We start from the raw sequence: 16,630 nt of genomic DNA, 5'->3' as shown, positions 1-16,630 counted from the left end.
AGAGATGTATTTAATGCTATCTTGGAATGTCAGGTTTCAGCACATGTTCAAAATAATTTCATTTCTTGGGAAAAAAACTGCAGACACCAAAGTGACTTTAATAAAATGAAGAGATAAATAGACTGTCAGGTAGATTCATTGTGACAGGAATTTGCATGCATGAAGCCTTAAAAATAAGCAAGAAAGCAAGAAAAATTTAAAAAAGTTATTTTCAATGGGTGGCTGTTTTGTTTTTTTCCTGAACAGACTTAAAACAAAACTGACCTTGGAAAAAAGTGGAAATGCTAATGTTAAGTACCAATATTTTGCTGAAAGAGATTTCTCTATATTATGTAGGAATCTCAGATTTAAGTTCAGCCCTCACTCTCTCAGAGGGGACACTTGTCCCAGGAGAAATTAATGTGGATGTTGATGGAGGAAGAGAACACATCTTTTCTTGATAACCATAGGTGGTGGTTGATGAAGGAAAACTCACGTACTCCATAGGGAGTTTCTGTTCCACGCTCTTTAGAAGGCAGTAGGAAAATCAACTCAGAGGTCTCAGACAAGGAGGGAGTGAATGGAGAGGACAACTGGAGGTGATGAGAGATACACTATTAATACAGATGGACAAGAGAATATTTATGAGTGAATTTGGGAGCGCCATCATGGGTGTTAATGGTGACAAAGCTTTTTTGTTTAATGACCAAGCAGACAGTGAGCAGTAAAAGCTTCTGGGCCCTTTCCAAAAAAGTGCACAAGGTATTTAATGAGGCTTCCCTTACAACTTTCTGTCATTTCCAGTGTTATAAAAAAATGGCAAAATATGATCAAAAAGTGTGGATTTGTTTTGATTTTTGCACTTGGAAATCACATTCTCCGTCTTCTAAGCTCACAAAGGAATTTTATTCTTCTTCTAAGGAGTTGCACTTTGAATCACAGCATTTATCTGGGAATCCTTGCCCTCTGAATTGACCTGGGAGAAATGAATAAAATATAAACGCTTGGAGCTAGAAAAACTCCAGCTTAATCATCCTTCAGCCAGCAAGAATAACTGGAATGCAATGGAACAAAGAATACACACTGTTCACAGGGAATAAGAATGTACCTCATAAACTTTTAAGAGATGATGACATCTCCTAACAGATGTCATCTGTTGTGTCCTGTCACATCAACAAATGCTCTCTTAAGAGCTCAGCATTAGAGAAAACCGTATCTGTCAACTGGTGCTCAGCTGCAAAAACCATCATCATCCACACAAGTCATAATATAACAGCTCCAGTGCCATGTTCACAATTTGCTACTGCAGTAAGTAATTAAAAATAGAAGTGTACTGATTTCATGGAGTACAAAGCAGATGAGCAAATGAGGGGAAAAGTGAGAGGTGATCTTACTGCTGGAAGGCAGCACAGCTTTCCTGAAACCTAACACAGGTGTAGTATAGTTTTTATTCTCTTTCTATGTTAGCCCAGTAGAATAATACCAAAATACCAGAGGCCAGAGAGAAACAGCCACAGGTAGACAACAGCAAGGCATGGAATATTCTCCTGGGAAAGCTTTATATTTTAAATGTAGAAGTGATACACTGGCCAAATTCTGGCCAAATTTCTCCCAGTTCAGTTGGGTTTAAAGCTATAATCTAGATAAGCAGCAGCGATTTGCCCCATTTTTAAATGAGATGCTTACAGCTGCATCCTTCAGCAAACATTAATTCTGTTTAAGCATGGTTATTATAAAATTTGGACATCAAATTATTATCCTAAAAAATTCTGACATCAAATAATTACCATTCCATGAAAAGTGCTGAACAAATATATACCAAGGAAAGTGTCCATTCTCAGCTTCATAAATCCTTAGGCATAAGTCAGAAATCTGCTGCTCTCTTGACAAATACACAACCTGAAACTTGCCTACTGGATCCAGGCCTTCCAAATAATCTGTCAATGAAAGCCCTCCTTGCCTAAGGAGATGCTGGTTTGACTTTTCTTTTTCTCTTCTACTCCAATCACTTTTTAAACTGTAGAAATCTTTTGAAAGTGTTTATTTCCAGATAGAACTGTTGCTCTTGAGTGCTCCTGCACTCACATGTGGATCCCTATGCCAGGCCATAATATGCTGCGCCTCTTCCCACTGCATCCCTGTGCAGCCTGAACTGCAGCAGAACAGAGAGATCAAAAGACTAATTCCTGATTTTTTTTACCCCTGGTACTCAAAAAACCAGGAAAAAGCTGGTGAAAACAAGGAATGAAAGTTTTTATGTCAATGAGTACATGAGAAAGAACTGAAGGTGAATATCCTTGCCTGTTTGTATATTCCCACTAGCTCTAAAATCAGCATCTCACTTCTTCTGAGTATGAAGTGAGAACACTCGGTATAACAAGTTGCCCTCCCTTAAAGAAACGTTTGCTTTAACAACACACTATTCTCATGTAAAAAAATAAAAATGGGAGAAGGGGAAAATTCTGCTTGTTCTGCAAGGTTGTTGGGTTTTTTTGTTTGTGTGGGGTTTTTTTTTGGGTTTTTTTTTTTTTTGGTGTAGTTTCTCTTTTTTTGTGAGTACCTTGACAATGTTACACAAAATAAACTCCTGAAATATATGTGGAAGAACATGGTATTCACAGCTGAGTATCTGTGTGACATTAGATGCTTTTACTTTTTAAAATCAGACAGCAAATCATCACAGTTAAATAATTTACTATCTCCACTATTTTGCACTACCCTGTTTCTTTTTTCATTGTTAGGCAACAATCTTATACCACCTTTCCAAGACAAACAGTTCTCTCAAAAATTTTGAAAGACCTATGCAATAACAAGACTGCTGCTGATAATCTACAATTCTTGGAGCATTTACTCTCAAAACAATCCAATTCTCATAACAATCCAATCTTCAGTCTGGATTAAGACCTTGTATACAGATGGAAATCATATGCAGAAAAGATAAGGACCATATGTGCTAAACATGTCATGTACCAAAGCTTAGTGAAGTCTATCTGTGGGATCTTTCACATCTCCCATTTCTAAACTCTTAGGCACTTAGCACTACAATGACATGCAAAAGCTAAAGCCTATAAGCTCTTCCTGTATTCCCTTTCCTACTGCTCTAGCTTCCTTGCAGTCAATACTATTTATATTTGACTTTCACTGGTAATAACTCATCACACAAGTTCCATGTAAATATGGCACTGGCAGTCACGGCAGGAAGGAATAATTCTACTACTTTTATTTTATAGGGCCTGGAAATTAATACCTTTCCCTACTTGTGTGGATGCCACCTATCAGTACCAGGGAAAAAAAAAAAAAAAAAAGAGGGAGAGAGAGAAAAGAAAAATAGGATTTTACTTAAGAATTCCGTAATTCCACACCTTTTGTTTCATTTTCATCCATGACATTTGACATTTGTTTACTGATTTTGATCTCAGCAGTATAACTACATAAATTTCACTAGCCCTTGAGACACTTTTGGTTTATATAAGACTTTATCTGCTGTCAGTACCGTTATCTGTTAATATACCATTACTAATTTACCAAGAGAAATTACATTTCTGTTGCTGTTTCCAAGACAGTTTTCAAAGTTATCCACAGATGTTTTGTGTGCTATAAAATGTGCTCTGATTTTTAAAACTATGTGTTACAGTTGATTCAGGACACATCCAAAGGGTACAATCAAAAAAGACTGAAAGGAATAACTTTATCACTGTGACAAGTCAGCAAGTCCTGTGGTAGTCTATGGGCTACTCTCAAAGTGATTCAAAAGTTCATGTTCAGCTAGGTTTCTCTCCTGTTTTGATAACTATTAGCTGGAAATGGTTCTGACAAAGTCGCTGTTGTTACAATGTCTGAAAAACAGCAGAAGAGGATTTTTTGGACAGAGTACTGAAAAGTGCACAGATCTGGCACTGGGAAATGCAAAGCAAGGAAGGCTGTTTTTTACAAGACATGAGTACCTATTCTTATCTTAACATTCCAGAAATTCAGATTTTGCACTTGGCCTGTGACTTTTCCTGTTAACTTTATTCTTTATTCACCACAAAAGGTTGATTGCATGGAAGACTGGTTACAATCCACAGGTTCTGGCTTTGGACATTTCTAACCCACTGGTAGGAGAGGGGGTTGTGAAAAGCATTTCTGCAATGTACTGTTTTTCACATCCTTTTCTCAAGCATCTGAATCTTGCTGGAATAAAGATGCTGAAAACAGGCTAAACAAGCCCCTTATCCTAGACAATATGGACGTAGCTATGTTCTTAAAAGGAAATACCTTTGCATTAATTTCACTTGAACAGCACAGCACAGAGAAGATAATACATGTACATACTGACATCCCCTTTTTGTCCATTTTCCCCCTTCCACATATTTGTTTTAATTTTTTGCTTTATCCAGGCCCTTAGCTCTACCTCTCCCATTAGTCTGTTCCTGTTGCTACACACCAGACCCTTCTCACCTTGTCCAAGCAGCCATTCCCTGGACTCCCAGCACCAGCTCTGGAGCTCCTGCAGTCTGCCAGTGCCTCTCTTTGCCCCCCTCACTCTCCTTCCTGCTTTCACTGCTCTGTGACCTGAACTAGTTTTGGACTCACTGGAGGGGAGAGGATGCTTAAAACCACTTGGGGGAGGGTTTCACTCCCCAACATTACTCACTCCAGAAACAGCTAAGGGAACCAAAAATTCTATGAAAAAGGTGGGGAGTCAAAGAGCAACATCTGCAGCTGGCATTGAAATATGTCGGACTCTTACTCATCCTATTCATAAATTTCCTGGTAAATTCACCCACCAGCTCAATTTCTTCTTTCTTCCTCTACTGTTCCAGATACTGTCAGTTTTTTCCATTTGTGCACTTCATCTATTATCTCCCTGCAATGCTTCTTCCAAAGCATGTCAGGAACCTCATCCTTGTTCCTTTATAAATTCTCCTCTTATTTGCAGCTTCTGCTTCAGCCCTGCCTGTATTGTATTTAGGATCTATGTCTCATTTCTCTCCTTGACTTCTTCACATTAACCCTCTGAAAATGGGGTTTACTGTACACTTTACCTCTAACTTCACCCATAAGGGCCATAAAGAACACAGAGGTGAAAAACATGTACATGGTCAGGCCAGATAGCTGCAGTGAATGGACACAAAATTCACAGCTCACATACCTTGCCATACTTCTGTGCATACGATCCTGTAAGCAGTGAATGAAAAACTATGATTGTTTCATCCAAATCCCAAACAAATACACGCTGAAAACAGAATAGAGGGAAATATTATTGAACAAATAACACCACAGTCCCACCACCACCCCACCCAAGGAGACTAATAATCAACTGACTCAAAGTTTAACCAAGTACTTATTAAATGATCAGATTTTCCCTGAAAATCAGCAATAACAGTGTATCATGCATGGTAAAAAGTCAAAAGACAATAACATTTTAACTCTTCAACTATTTCTTATTTGTTCTTTAAAAGGCTTTTCACAAAAGCTCTGTAATAGAGATTTCAGAAATGTGATTTGGGGTCAAACATAATTGTTAAGGATAAACAGTACTTTCAGTACTTCTCTGCAAGTCTTACTGATTCTTTTTATTTCTACTGTATAACTAAGATCTTGGGTAAAAGTTCTATATGCCATTGCCATATAGAATTTAAATAATATTGTAGGATAAACCAGATTATTTTAACTCAGTTTCATTCATTCAATTTCACTCATTTTGATTCTCACTGGTAAAAATAATAAATAAAAAAAACCAACCAACTAAAACAAACCTTGAAATGTAAGAAGTTAGCTTTTTCACTGGAAAAATTAAATCATTGGAAAAGCAAAAAAGAAAAAAAAAGTAAGTTTTTGTACAAAAGCAATGGCATTTACACTCAGTTCCTAGCCCTGCATCCCACTCTGCTACCCCAGGAGAGGCTGAGTGGTCAGCCAAGTCCCAGCAACAATTTTGTGTTGTGCTGTATCCAGGGCTGGTCAGTGAGGGCAGGGCAGTGGGGCAGGCCAGGGCTGCTGGCTTGCCACGCTGCTCTGGTGGCAGCAGGGGACACACGGCACGGGCAGGGAGCACAGCATGTCCCTGGTGCCACAGCTGGAGTGTCACACACACACACAGGCACTCTGCTTCCTCCTGCTGCTCCTGCCACTGCAAGGCACAGCCATAACTTCACCGAGGTAAGCTGCCTCACTGAGATCTCCTGATAAAAATTACAAACACAAGCAAAAACTGTTGCCTAAATACTTAATGACTATGGTCAGATGATCCTGCATATTTACATTGCATCCATAAGTACATGCAATTAAGCTGAGTGATATATTTGACATTTACTATTTCAAAACCTAAAAGAAAACATGACACTTTTGAGTACAGGCTTGTGGTTATACTGCACAAGAAACTGACAGACATGTAATGCAGAACAGTAAAGTCTCACTGTGCATGTGGATTAAAACAGCTACTACTCTCTGTTACATTCAGTTAGTAAGACTGAGTCCATAATGTCTTCTAAAATGCTTTAAGCTACTTTCACAGCTGCAGTATTCAGAATTCACACTTCATCAGAAGAAACTTCCACATTAACATTCATCAATTACCACAGACATACCTCCAAGTCACTGTCTGGAGGGGGTGATGGATTATTCTTCCGCCCTCTACCCCGAGACTTTGACCCAGAACTCCTACATGTTCTCTCATCAAGATCTTTGATTGGCGTGGAGGGGCTCTGCACTGTGTCAAACTCCCCTGTAGAGGCAACCATTCATGTAAAAATTAGCACTAGATTTTTAAATAATCAACTTTTTTTCCTCAAAGTTCAACATGTCTGGATGCAAACTCAATGACAAAAGACATGTAAAAATGTTGTACAAAATGAATGATAATGTGGCTTTTCATATGTAGACGGGATCAGCAGCTGCCACAGACACTTTTGGCTTTACCAATGAAACACTATAAACCATAGCAGAATAAGGTAAAAATTTAAATGACACATATACATCTGCAGATGCACAAATACACATGAGCCCAGGCAAAATACCAATATATCCAAGACAGGGGTATTTTAGAAGTCATACTAATGGTTTCTCAAAACATGAAGTGCTTTTTAATTAAAGTAGTTAATTTCCCATGTTTTCAGTTCAGCTAGATTTATTTCCAAGTCCTGCTTTACTTTTACCAGAACACACTTTGGCACTCATCCATGATCCAGATCAGCCAGGCAGCTTCCAGTTTCATGTCCTCCTCCCATGACACCTGTTCTTCAGTCGAGTTAACTTTTTCCTTCACCATACCTCAGCCAATAACTTGTCAGAGGAAAGTCATAATATTAAATGCAATATTCCATCTAGTACCTGAAAGAGGATGAGTGTGCTTGCTGTGTTCTGATTGTCTTTCTCTAAGTATGAGGCATTGTGGGCTGTCACAGAGAAGTGCTGGAAGGGCCTTTGATCTGGTATGGCATAGCTGGTCTTAACCACACTCAAGCCCATCCCTGACTTACTCATTTAATGAGGCTTAGCATCTTCAGCTTTCAAAACTTCTAGCATTAAATGCAGTTTGGCTAGGTTCCTGAGTGCTAAATGACAAAACCACCTCCTTCTTAATTTATCCCATTAATAATGATTTGATTTTTCTCCAGTAAAGGAGGAAAGGGTACAGCTTTGATCTGACATCTACTACAGATTTTGATTCAAGATAGTCCTTGAGCTGTCTGTAATTGAGCATTACTGGGCAACGGGTAATATTTGTTAAAAGTGCTCATGATGGCAAATATGCAGAATAAATTAACACTTGGTACAAACATTTCCCAAAAAATAATCTATGATGCATCTGATTTTGAGTTGGAATATGATTTTTTCTTTTTTCATTTTTACTAAAGAGCATCATGGAGTGTCCAGCAGATAAAGGAGACTGATTTTTCTTCTCTCTTCTGAACTTGCAAGACCACATCTGAAAAAAATGTGCAGTTTTGGGTCCCCAATTAGAAGAGAGATATTGTCAAACTGGAGTTAGTCCAGGTGAGGGTCATCACAGCGGTTAAGGGGGCTGAGCATGTAGGAAAAAAGGCTAAGTGACTTTTCATAGAGATATGCAGATAAAGGACAAGACACACAGGCAGAAATCCCTAAAGAATGGGGAGAGTAGACAGTTCTTGTTGACTACTCATTTCTATTCCCAGCATGGTGTTGATGTCAGCAAGGTCACAGCAGGCAGTGAAGCAATCAATAAGGATCACATTATCTTGGCTCTTTCCCCATAAGAACAGCAAAATGTACTTGGGTAATTACAAATGTACAAGAAGCATCCAGATCAGAATCCCTGTGCAGCAAAAACCTACAATGGCTTTAAAATAAGTTCTGAGTGTGCAAGAGCTCAGTACAAAAATACTTTCCTAGATTTTTCTGATCGAGTGGAAAAATTGTATGAAACCAAATCCCTAGAAAGAAGAAGCAAAAACTAAGAAAATGAAGATGAATGCTTACATTCTTACCACAAGTCTTCTTATTTATAACACTTCAACACATTACAACCAAATCAAGACTCATTTCCACAGTAATGTATTAAAACATCTGTTCTCAATAGCTGTGTTTATTCTAATCTACCAAAAACAAAATATTAAAAAAACTCCTCTTCTAAATCTTCTCTGAAATTACCCAACAACTGAAGTAAATAAATCCAATTTTCATTTAGCATTAGCCATTACCAGTTGTTCCAGGCTTCTGCTAGGGTCAATGATTGCATAATTATCTATTTATCAGTACTGTAACTAATCACTGCTCCTTGTAAAATCTAGATATTTAAAGCCAACTTTATTTCATTACACTAATCTCTAAATCAGAATGAGCAGCTGTCTCTTACTTGAATGCAAGGTATGCATCTATTTTAGAACTGCAGAAGTCAGTGGTGCTTGTTTTTTAAACAACTGTAGGCTTAACTGCTTGATTTGCTTTTTACCTACAGCAGTCTAAAAGAGAAACTGCTCTTTTCTTATCCTCTGTTTGCTTTAGAAATGAGGCCAATGCTGACAAAATGAAAACTTACTAAAAATTCAGCCCTGTAACATAAAAGCATATGAGAAATTCTAATACCAAAGAATACTGAAAACTTTACTATCATGAAGAGCTCCTACTGCAGTTCAATGTTTGATATTTTTTAGGTTTTTCAATATTCAACACATGCCTAATAAATACACCTCACAGCCTCTTCCCACTGGGACTGCGAGCAGTGCCAGTGATCCAAGAAAACAGGAGGAAAATGTCAAAACTAGAATATGGAATGACCTCTTTATCACACATATTCTCACACATACTCATACACTTCTCCAATGCAAAGTTTTCTTGCTGTGGAGACCTTGCAGCAACCCCAGCTAGAGGACAGGGAATTACAGCACCAAGTTACACAGGGAATTATGGCACCACATTATAAATGGAGGTGATCTTTCATATCCAGGACATTGCTTCCCACCTCTTGTTTGATGAGGTGAACATCCCCTCCTCCTTGTTAAAACACAGTTCTATGACTTAAGAAGGAAAAAGAGAATGTGTGCAGTCTGAATACAAACCTAATGCCATCTCCCAGAGAAGCTGCAAAGGGCGACTTCATCGAAGATACCAAATGAAGCTTTGCTGCATCCCAGTAATGGAATGGGAGCTAATATCCTATGGTGATTTGCCTCCCCTAACCCTGGATATATGATAGCAAGGTGCCTTCACATGAAGCTTTTATCCAGGCCTACATTCTCTGCCAGAATTTTATTTGCCCCAGTACTCATGTATTCATCAAATATACTCGATGTGATACCTTACTTCCCAGTCTAGCTGCGCTATCCCTGTTTGAGATGAAGTGCCCTAGAAGACACCTATTTATCTCACAAATACTCCATTGTGATGGGTGCATTTTGAAAAAATCTTTATATAAGGCAAGCTCAATGCAAGCTTGGAAGAGAAGTCCCTCGTTTAAGGAGATGAACGTTACACAGACGTGAAATGGATGAATTTCTGAGCCCCTTCATACTTTCCTTATGGATTGACTTTTGTTACACATCCTTACTAGACAGAGCAGCCAGAAGACAGCTTCAACATTACAAGCCTGGTTTTTTTTTTCTGACTTATAGTGTGCTATTGCTTGTTATGAATAGTAGAAAGAGTAAAGTCTATTTCAATTTTCATCTAATTTGCTTTACGTAGTCAATAAATAAAATTGTATCTGGTATTAACTCTTGATTTGATGGGGCTTTATTATGCAAATGAGAAATCCTGTATGTGCAGATGGCACTAGAGGCTTTGATTAGATATTTGAATTAACAGCTAGTAAAGATGCCAGAAGAATGAAGGGCTTTGCTGTGTTTAGTCTCAGGTTTTGTTGGAGTAAGTCTTAAGGACTTGTTTGACAGCAAATGAACACAGTGAGTGCTAAAGGACTCCAGTATGATCTATGATATCTGAAATTATCTCCAAGACGCTGCCCCTCACCAATGGAAATTTATTTTTATTGTGACACAGAAGGGCACAGGCATGTCATGCATTCACAAAGTGGGTGTTTTACTCTCAGCAGAGGGCTGCATGATCACTGCAACCCTTCACAGAAATAAGGAGCAGATGGGGGCGGATTTGTTAAACTCAGATGCCCAACGTACCTAACAAGAGAACAAGCTCATATGCTCAAACAATCCACAACCAAGAAAAACCTTTACTGTTTCACAGATGTGAAGCCTGTGAATACCTTTTCAACATGTTCAAGGTATTTAAGATTCCTTTTTTTTTTTTTGCCAATTCTATTCAATACTAATGGTATTTGTAAAAATACATGGCACAGTTAGACAGCGTTTCTAGGAAACAGATACCTAGGGGAAAAACAACATGGGAAACTGATTTTCTCAAATAAGAATATGAAGGAATAACAAAGCAGCAAGTGAAAGTACACAGGACATAAACAGTTATCAAAACACATCACTTGTGAGTACACTCCATACTCTTTTAAAAATTCTTTACATATGATTTGTGTCTGTTATAGCTATCCTCCACCTGTTGAAATTTCACTTGATTTCACGTTACCTTTAGGTTCTTCCTACATTTGCATTCTGAGACTAGTGAATAACATTACACTTTTCATTAAAAATCAAGGGAATATGTATCTCCCCATCACTCATCCATATCCATATCCATATCCATATCCATATCCATATCCATATCCATATCCATATCCATATCCCCCATCTATAACATACACCCACAAACAGATGCACTGTTGCATTTTAAAAATCAGCCTGAGGAAAACATCTGGGTAGGAAAAACTTCAACTAATTTAATTAAAATTCCAGTATTTTTAGCAAATTTAAGCAGTTTATATTATGTGTGAGTCCTTGCTTATACCATTCTACACAGCGTTACCTTTCCTTTGTACAAATTCATTCAATAATACATTAGGCCTTCTGCTATATTTTTCAATAAGATGGTGCAGTTTTTAGGAAGATCTATGCAATATGGTGATTTTGTGACTAAAGCATAAATTCCTTTCCTATTCAGAATCTAATCCAAAAACCAGTTTGTTAGTCTTTTTAAAAATGGCAGACACTGCTCACGCTGGATGAGTGAAGCTGGTGCCCTTGAAAGAGCTTGCTCTAAGAATGCTGAAGAAAAATTAAAAACTGCCACTACCCTCCAGAGATGCCCTAGGAATACAAGTAGCAGGCTGCTGTGCTGTGGTGGCTGTGCACAAGAGGGCAGGGCTGGGCAGGCAGAGGGAGCCTCCTCATGTCTCCTGATAATGCTCTTCATGCAAATTCAACTACTTCAATACAATTTTTCTTTGTGGTGCTAATAACTAATTTCTCTGCTTCTTGGTTACTTAAATTAGTGAATTAGCAAGCGTGGCTTGTACACATTTGAATAAAGCCCATGCGCTCTTGCCAGCATGGCTGAGGCATAATTAAATGAAAACTGGTATCTTGTTTTAAATTCTTCACAGCAATACTTCAGAATGTGTAGGTGGAAACAACTCTGTTCCACTGCCAGTGACACAGACAACCATCTGAGTCTGCAAAAAGCTTTCTTTAATTAGCAAACAAACTGGACAAGTTTCCTAACTAAACTAAAAAAAGCTTATTTTGGGTGGTTTACATGATAAAGTTTTCTGAAAGACACAAATGTAAAATATCAATATCCATGCAAGCTGAATATGAAGATCTTGTCTTTATAAAAACACTGAATAAAATACAAAAATTTTTTTCACCTGAATGTAGATCTGTACCTGGTTGACTAGTCAAGCCAGGGAGAGAGTCCTGTAATTGGTAGGTTGATGATGATGAAGTGCCATCAGCCGTGTTGTTTGAGGTCATATATGCACCATATGTTGATGCTGAGTAATACTGTGCATACTGATTTTGGCCAAAAGCTGTGTATGACGAATAATCCTGAAACAGCAGATGCAGCAGAGCACTCAATTAAGTACAATAATGAGTGAATATTTTCCTATTAGATAGAGTGTACTCCTATTAGAGTGTACAGTCATATGACTTTTGCTAGTGTTTTGAAGGCTTGGTTTAGCTTTTTTTAAGTTTAAGAATATTTAGGGTTTTTTAAATTTAAAGATATTTACTAAAAGACTACAGGGAAGCTGCTGAAATATTTAAGTGTTAAAATATGTAACTAGGCTTCCAGTAAGATTTTGATCATTTTCCACAGAAAGTAGCATTAAACCACAGTGCATCTCATTCAGCATAACAGATCTAAATTTAAATAACATCCTATCTCTGGAGTTATGGAAGTCCTTTTGTAACTGGCAAATAAAAATGGCAATATTCATACCTGTTGTGAACTACTGAAGTTTGTAGAATTTGAAACAGAATTGTTTGAATAAATAGTGGACGATGGTGTGAAACTAGAACCTAAAATTAAGAAATACAATTAACTGTGAGAACTTGTTAGTGAATCAAAATAAAATTTTAATTAGAATATTCCATGTTAAGATGTAGATGAATAAGAAAAAAAAAAAACCCCACTTTTCCATTAGAAGTATAAAACATTGTAATGAAACTTCAAAAGAAATGAAATACTACTTCCACACGTAAAGGCATACATTCCTCTCCACACCATGCATGGAAGATATCAGCAGTAAGTCATCTCACCAATTTAGAAAGCATTTCAGTTTATTGCATTCTCACCTCTCCTCAAACACTGTTCTTGTTTTTTTATTATTTTCTAATACTTTATTGTTATGTTTGCAAAACAAAAACCTTTTAAAAAGACTATATCCGGGGTTTTTTTAATCAATCTCTAATGAGACGTGTCCTTGTTTTCAACATAAATCAGATGATTCATACTGCAATTTGTAATATGCAGAAGATTAACCACTGTATAAGAGGCTTAAAAATTATCCAAATAAAATAGATCATCAACGACCAGAGGGTAATAATTGAATTATTAACTGAATAGTAAATGAAAGAATAAATATTAATTAAGGAAAAATTCTAAAAAAGTATGTTAATCCAAGGAGAAACAAGTATCAAATTATGTCATACTCAGGAACATAAAAAACAAGGAAAAGAGACTTGTATATATTAGTAAATATAACACGTGTTTCCAGTCCTGCCACTAAAAAAAATTAGTGGATCTCACTTCACTAAAAAATCCAAAAGAAGGCTGAAGTAGGGACTGCATTCCATGCTGAGATCTGAAGTAACAGATGATCAAAATTAATACACATATGTCTATTAACACTGGGAAGAAATACTTAGCTTTAAATTTTAGAGGTGGCTACTCACCTGGCATCTGGTAGGAGTAGGGTGTTTGGCCTGGCTGTGGGGTGGAAAACCCTGGGCTGTAACTGAGGCACCCGCTCTGCAGAGGAGATTGGGTCTGCGAGAGCCCACTTTCCGTCTTGATGCCTGGCAACATTACACCCAAATCTGTATAAGAAATTAATTTTCAACTGATTCTTTAAAATATTTTGTTACAGTTGGGAAAACAAAAAGAGAAAGCAAAAAGACATTCAGGTCGGCATTGCTTTCAGTTGTAGGTAAAGTGGAGTAATAAGTGGTGAAATACCGTAAGTGGGTAAGCTGTAGGGCTGTCCTGTCTGTGAGTAGGCTGTGTAGACCGCTGGTTGCTGCATTCCTGAATACTGCGTTTGTCCAGCATAGGCAGACATTGTTTGAGCTGCTGGTGTAGAAAGAATGTGCGGATAGGGCCTAAATATCAGGAAAAATAGCATTACTGTGGCAACAAATACTTTGTATGTTGATTCAAGCAATAAAGTAAAGAAAAAGGTTTAAAGATGTCCAAAGGCAGTTCATTATTCTGCCAACTGCTCCTCTTCTGGGATTCATTCCATCCCCCACTGAAATAAGCTGAAAGACACTCTGTCACACATTCCCCAAGGCACGGTGAATATTTTATGCTGTCCCATCACTACAATTTAATTCTTAAGCTACTGCGTCCACTTTTGGGTGGGCTGTGCCACTGCTGCATGTCTTTATATGGATTTAACATCTTTCAGCTGAGATCAGAATGCTCCAGTTAGAAAAGCCCCCACATTTTTTTAATCCAGTGGAGGGAAACTTGGACTAGAAAACTAGAGGAAACAGAGAGGTGAATGTTGAAGCTAGTACATTATGTCATCTGTGTAGGTTCTGCTTCAACAGACATGTAGCCTCTAGGTTCAATGGGAGATGGATCCTACCCATTGAGAGCAGCATAAAAAATACTGACATCAATACTTTGGTAACCAGATGGGCTTTAAATGTTTGGAAAATACGGGCTAGGAAAATAGAATGGAAATAAAAATGGCCTTTTATTTATTAACACTGAGGTTTTATAGAGAGATTGAATAAAATCAAGTTTAAAATTTTTGCCCTCCAGAGTTGAAAAAATATACAGAGAAACATTTTTCTTGGATTGTTTTGTAAGTCAAATAAGACTTTATGGACCAGGAGTTGAATAAACACATTCTGCAGAATTACACTAACTGAAACCTGGCAATTAAAAGCCATGACTAAATTTCAGATTCCAATTTTTAATTTTTTTTTCTTTCTAATTAATTCAGTACAGTTGGCAGCATTTACTATCAGAAAAGGATTACTCATTGATTTAGATGCCAAAAAATTGTAACAGTAGATTGAAAATTCTATTAAACCTTGTAATGTTTTTGGCCAAAAGTAGCTAATATAATTTGCCAAAACCTGTTCAAAGTGGAATGATGGCTCTTACTTCAGGCACCTACTCTCTGTATTAATAAATTTTGGCTACAATCATAATATTGCAAACTTGTTAAAAAAAAATCTTGAAAGAGCCTAATAGGCTCTTGAATCTTTAGATTCAATGTTTTCTCTGTACCAAAGTCACACTGATAGCTGTATCAAATAAACAGAAACAAACAGATGGCATACTGGAATCAAGAACCCTTGTGCACAACACTGACCACAAGACAAGCAAATTAATATACTGCCAACTGCAGCAGTTTCATACACCATCTTTAGTGTTTCTTCTTAAAATTCCCACTCCTGGATTATGTGATTGCCCAAGAGTCAGTTTCCCCTCACCAAAAAAAAAAAAAAAAAGCACATAGAAATTTTCTATTTCTAAAACATCCATTGGCTTAAAAATAATAAGATTAAAAGCTAATCCAATTTATTTGATTTTTAAATCTTATGATATCGGAGAGGGAAAAGGAAAGGGTGGCTCATGATTGTGGAATGTTTGGAAGCATTTGGCAATGCTGGCCTTGGAAGGGTCAGGGACAGGGTTACCCCCCAGTATGCAACTTGTGCATGCAATTGCGATTTCTATATATAAACTGACTTCTCCAAAATATATCTGTATAGATTCCCTGTACATGCTGTTAATATGCTGATGTCTGAGAATGCAATAGTCTGATTATTTTACTTCTGTTGTGCGCTGATATTCAAGGGTGTTTTTTGTGCATCAATACTGCACAAAGCAGGATCTTACTCTGTAGACAAACGAGGAAAAAAAAGTTGGAGAGGGAGCCAGTACCGGAGCCAGTACCGTGGCTTAAGAATTTTCCTTTTCCTCTGTTTCTCCTGCTGAACACTTGTTTGCAACAAACCACAAAACTGCCCACAGCCAAGGTCTATGAAAGACTAGAAGAGGTGCAGACACTAACTTGGAGGGATATATCTGTGGAGAGTACTGGTGCGCTGATCTGGGACTGTAGCCACTACTTGTTATTACTGCAAAACAGAAAACAAGAGTACAGCAGTTAGAAACACCATGAGACCCACACAGCCACACAGTGCGAACTAAAGCAGCAACATTAACAGAGAAGCCTATTGAAATGGACAGCTTTTCAAGGAAGCAGATGTCACCAGAATCACAACATCTTAAAAAAATTATTTAAGAACTTCCAAATATTTCACTGTTGTGCAGAACTCTTTAGCTAGCATGGGTCTGTCATGCTTTCTCAACTCGACTAACACATTTCTGTGTATATTGCAGAGGCATGTATTTCATACATCACCTGTGGTCCACACACACTGTTGACCTTACAAATTTGCAAGTTGTATTAAAAGAGTAGTTAAAAAGAACCTTGTGATTTAACATATTTCATGGGATTGAAGTAACATACACGTACCTTTATAATCTCACATTAACAAGAAGTTCAATTTTAATACTGGATAGAAAAAGCATGTTTTATAAGGTTGTGAGTAATTTTAGTTAGCTTAGGTGATGG

General features: G+C 37.5%; 1 protein-coding gene across 15 annotated transcripts in view; it reads right to left on the bottom strand.

Annotated features, from left to right (window-relative positions):
- EYA4 (EYA transcriptional coactivator and phosphatase 4) overlaps positions 1-16,630 on the bottom strand; it is a 139,664-nt gene that overhangs the window by 17,443 nt on the left and 105,591 nt on the right. For 9 of the 15 annotated variants that reach the window (XM_030267957.4, XM_072926909.1, XM_072926910.1 and 6 more), the window contains 7 exons: positions 16,064-16,130; positions 13,987-14,129; positions 13,704-13,847; positions 12,748-12,827; positions 12,173-12,353; positions 6,552-6,688; positions 5,114-5,197 (listed from right to left, as the gene is read on the bottom strand). In XM_030267957.4, the coding sequence (XP_030123817.2) occupies positions 5,114-5,197; positions 6,552-6,688; positions 12,173-12,353; positions 12,748-12,827; positions 13,704-13,847; positions 13,987-14,129; positions 16,064-16,130 (836 nt within the window). The remainder of the gene's footprint in view (positions 1-5,113; positions 5,198-6,551; positions 6,689-12,172; positions 12,354-12,747; positions 12,828-13,703; positions 13,848-13,986; positions 14,130-16,063; positions 16,131-16,630) is intronic. The other 6 variants (XM_030267959.4, XM_030267960.4, XM_012572618.5 and 3 more) reach the window with 2 other exon arrangements.

This window comes from Taeniopygia guttata, chromosome 3 (genome assembly GCF_048771995.1).
Source record: "Taeniopygia guttata chromosome 3, bTaeGut7.mat, whole genome shotgun sequence".
Taxonomy (NCBI): domain Eukaryota; kingdom Metazoa; phylum Chordata; class Aves; order Passeriformes; family Estrildidae; genus Taeniopygia; species Taeniopygia guttata.
Note: the sequence above shows the minus strand (reverse complement) of the source record. Positions and strands in the feature narration are given on the sequence as shown.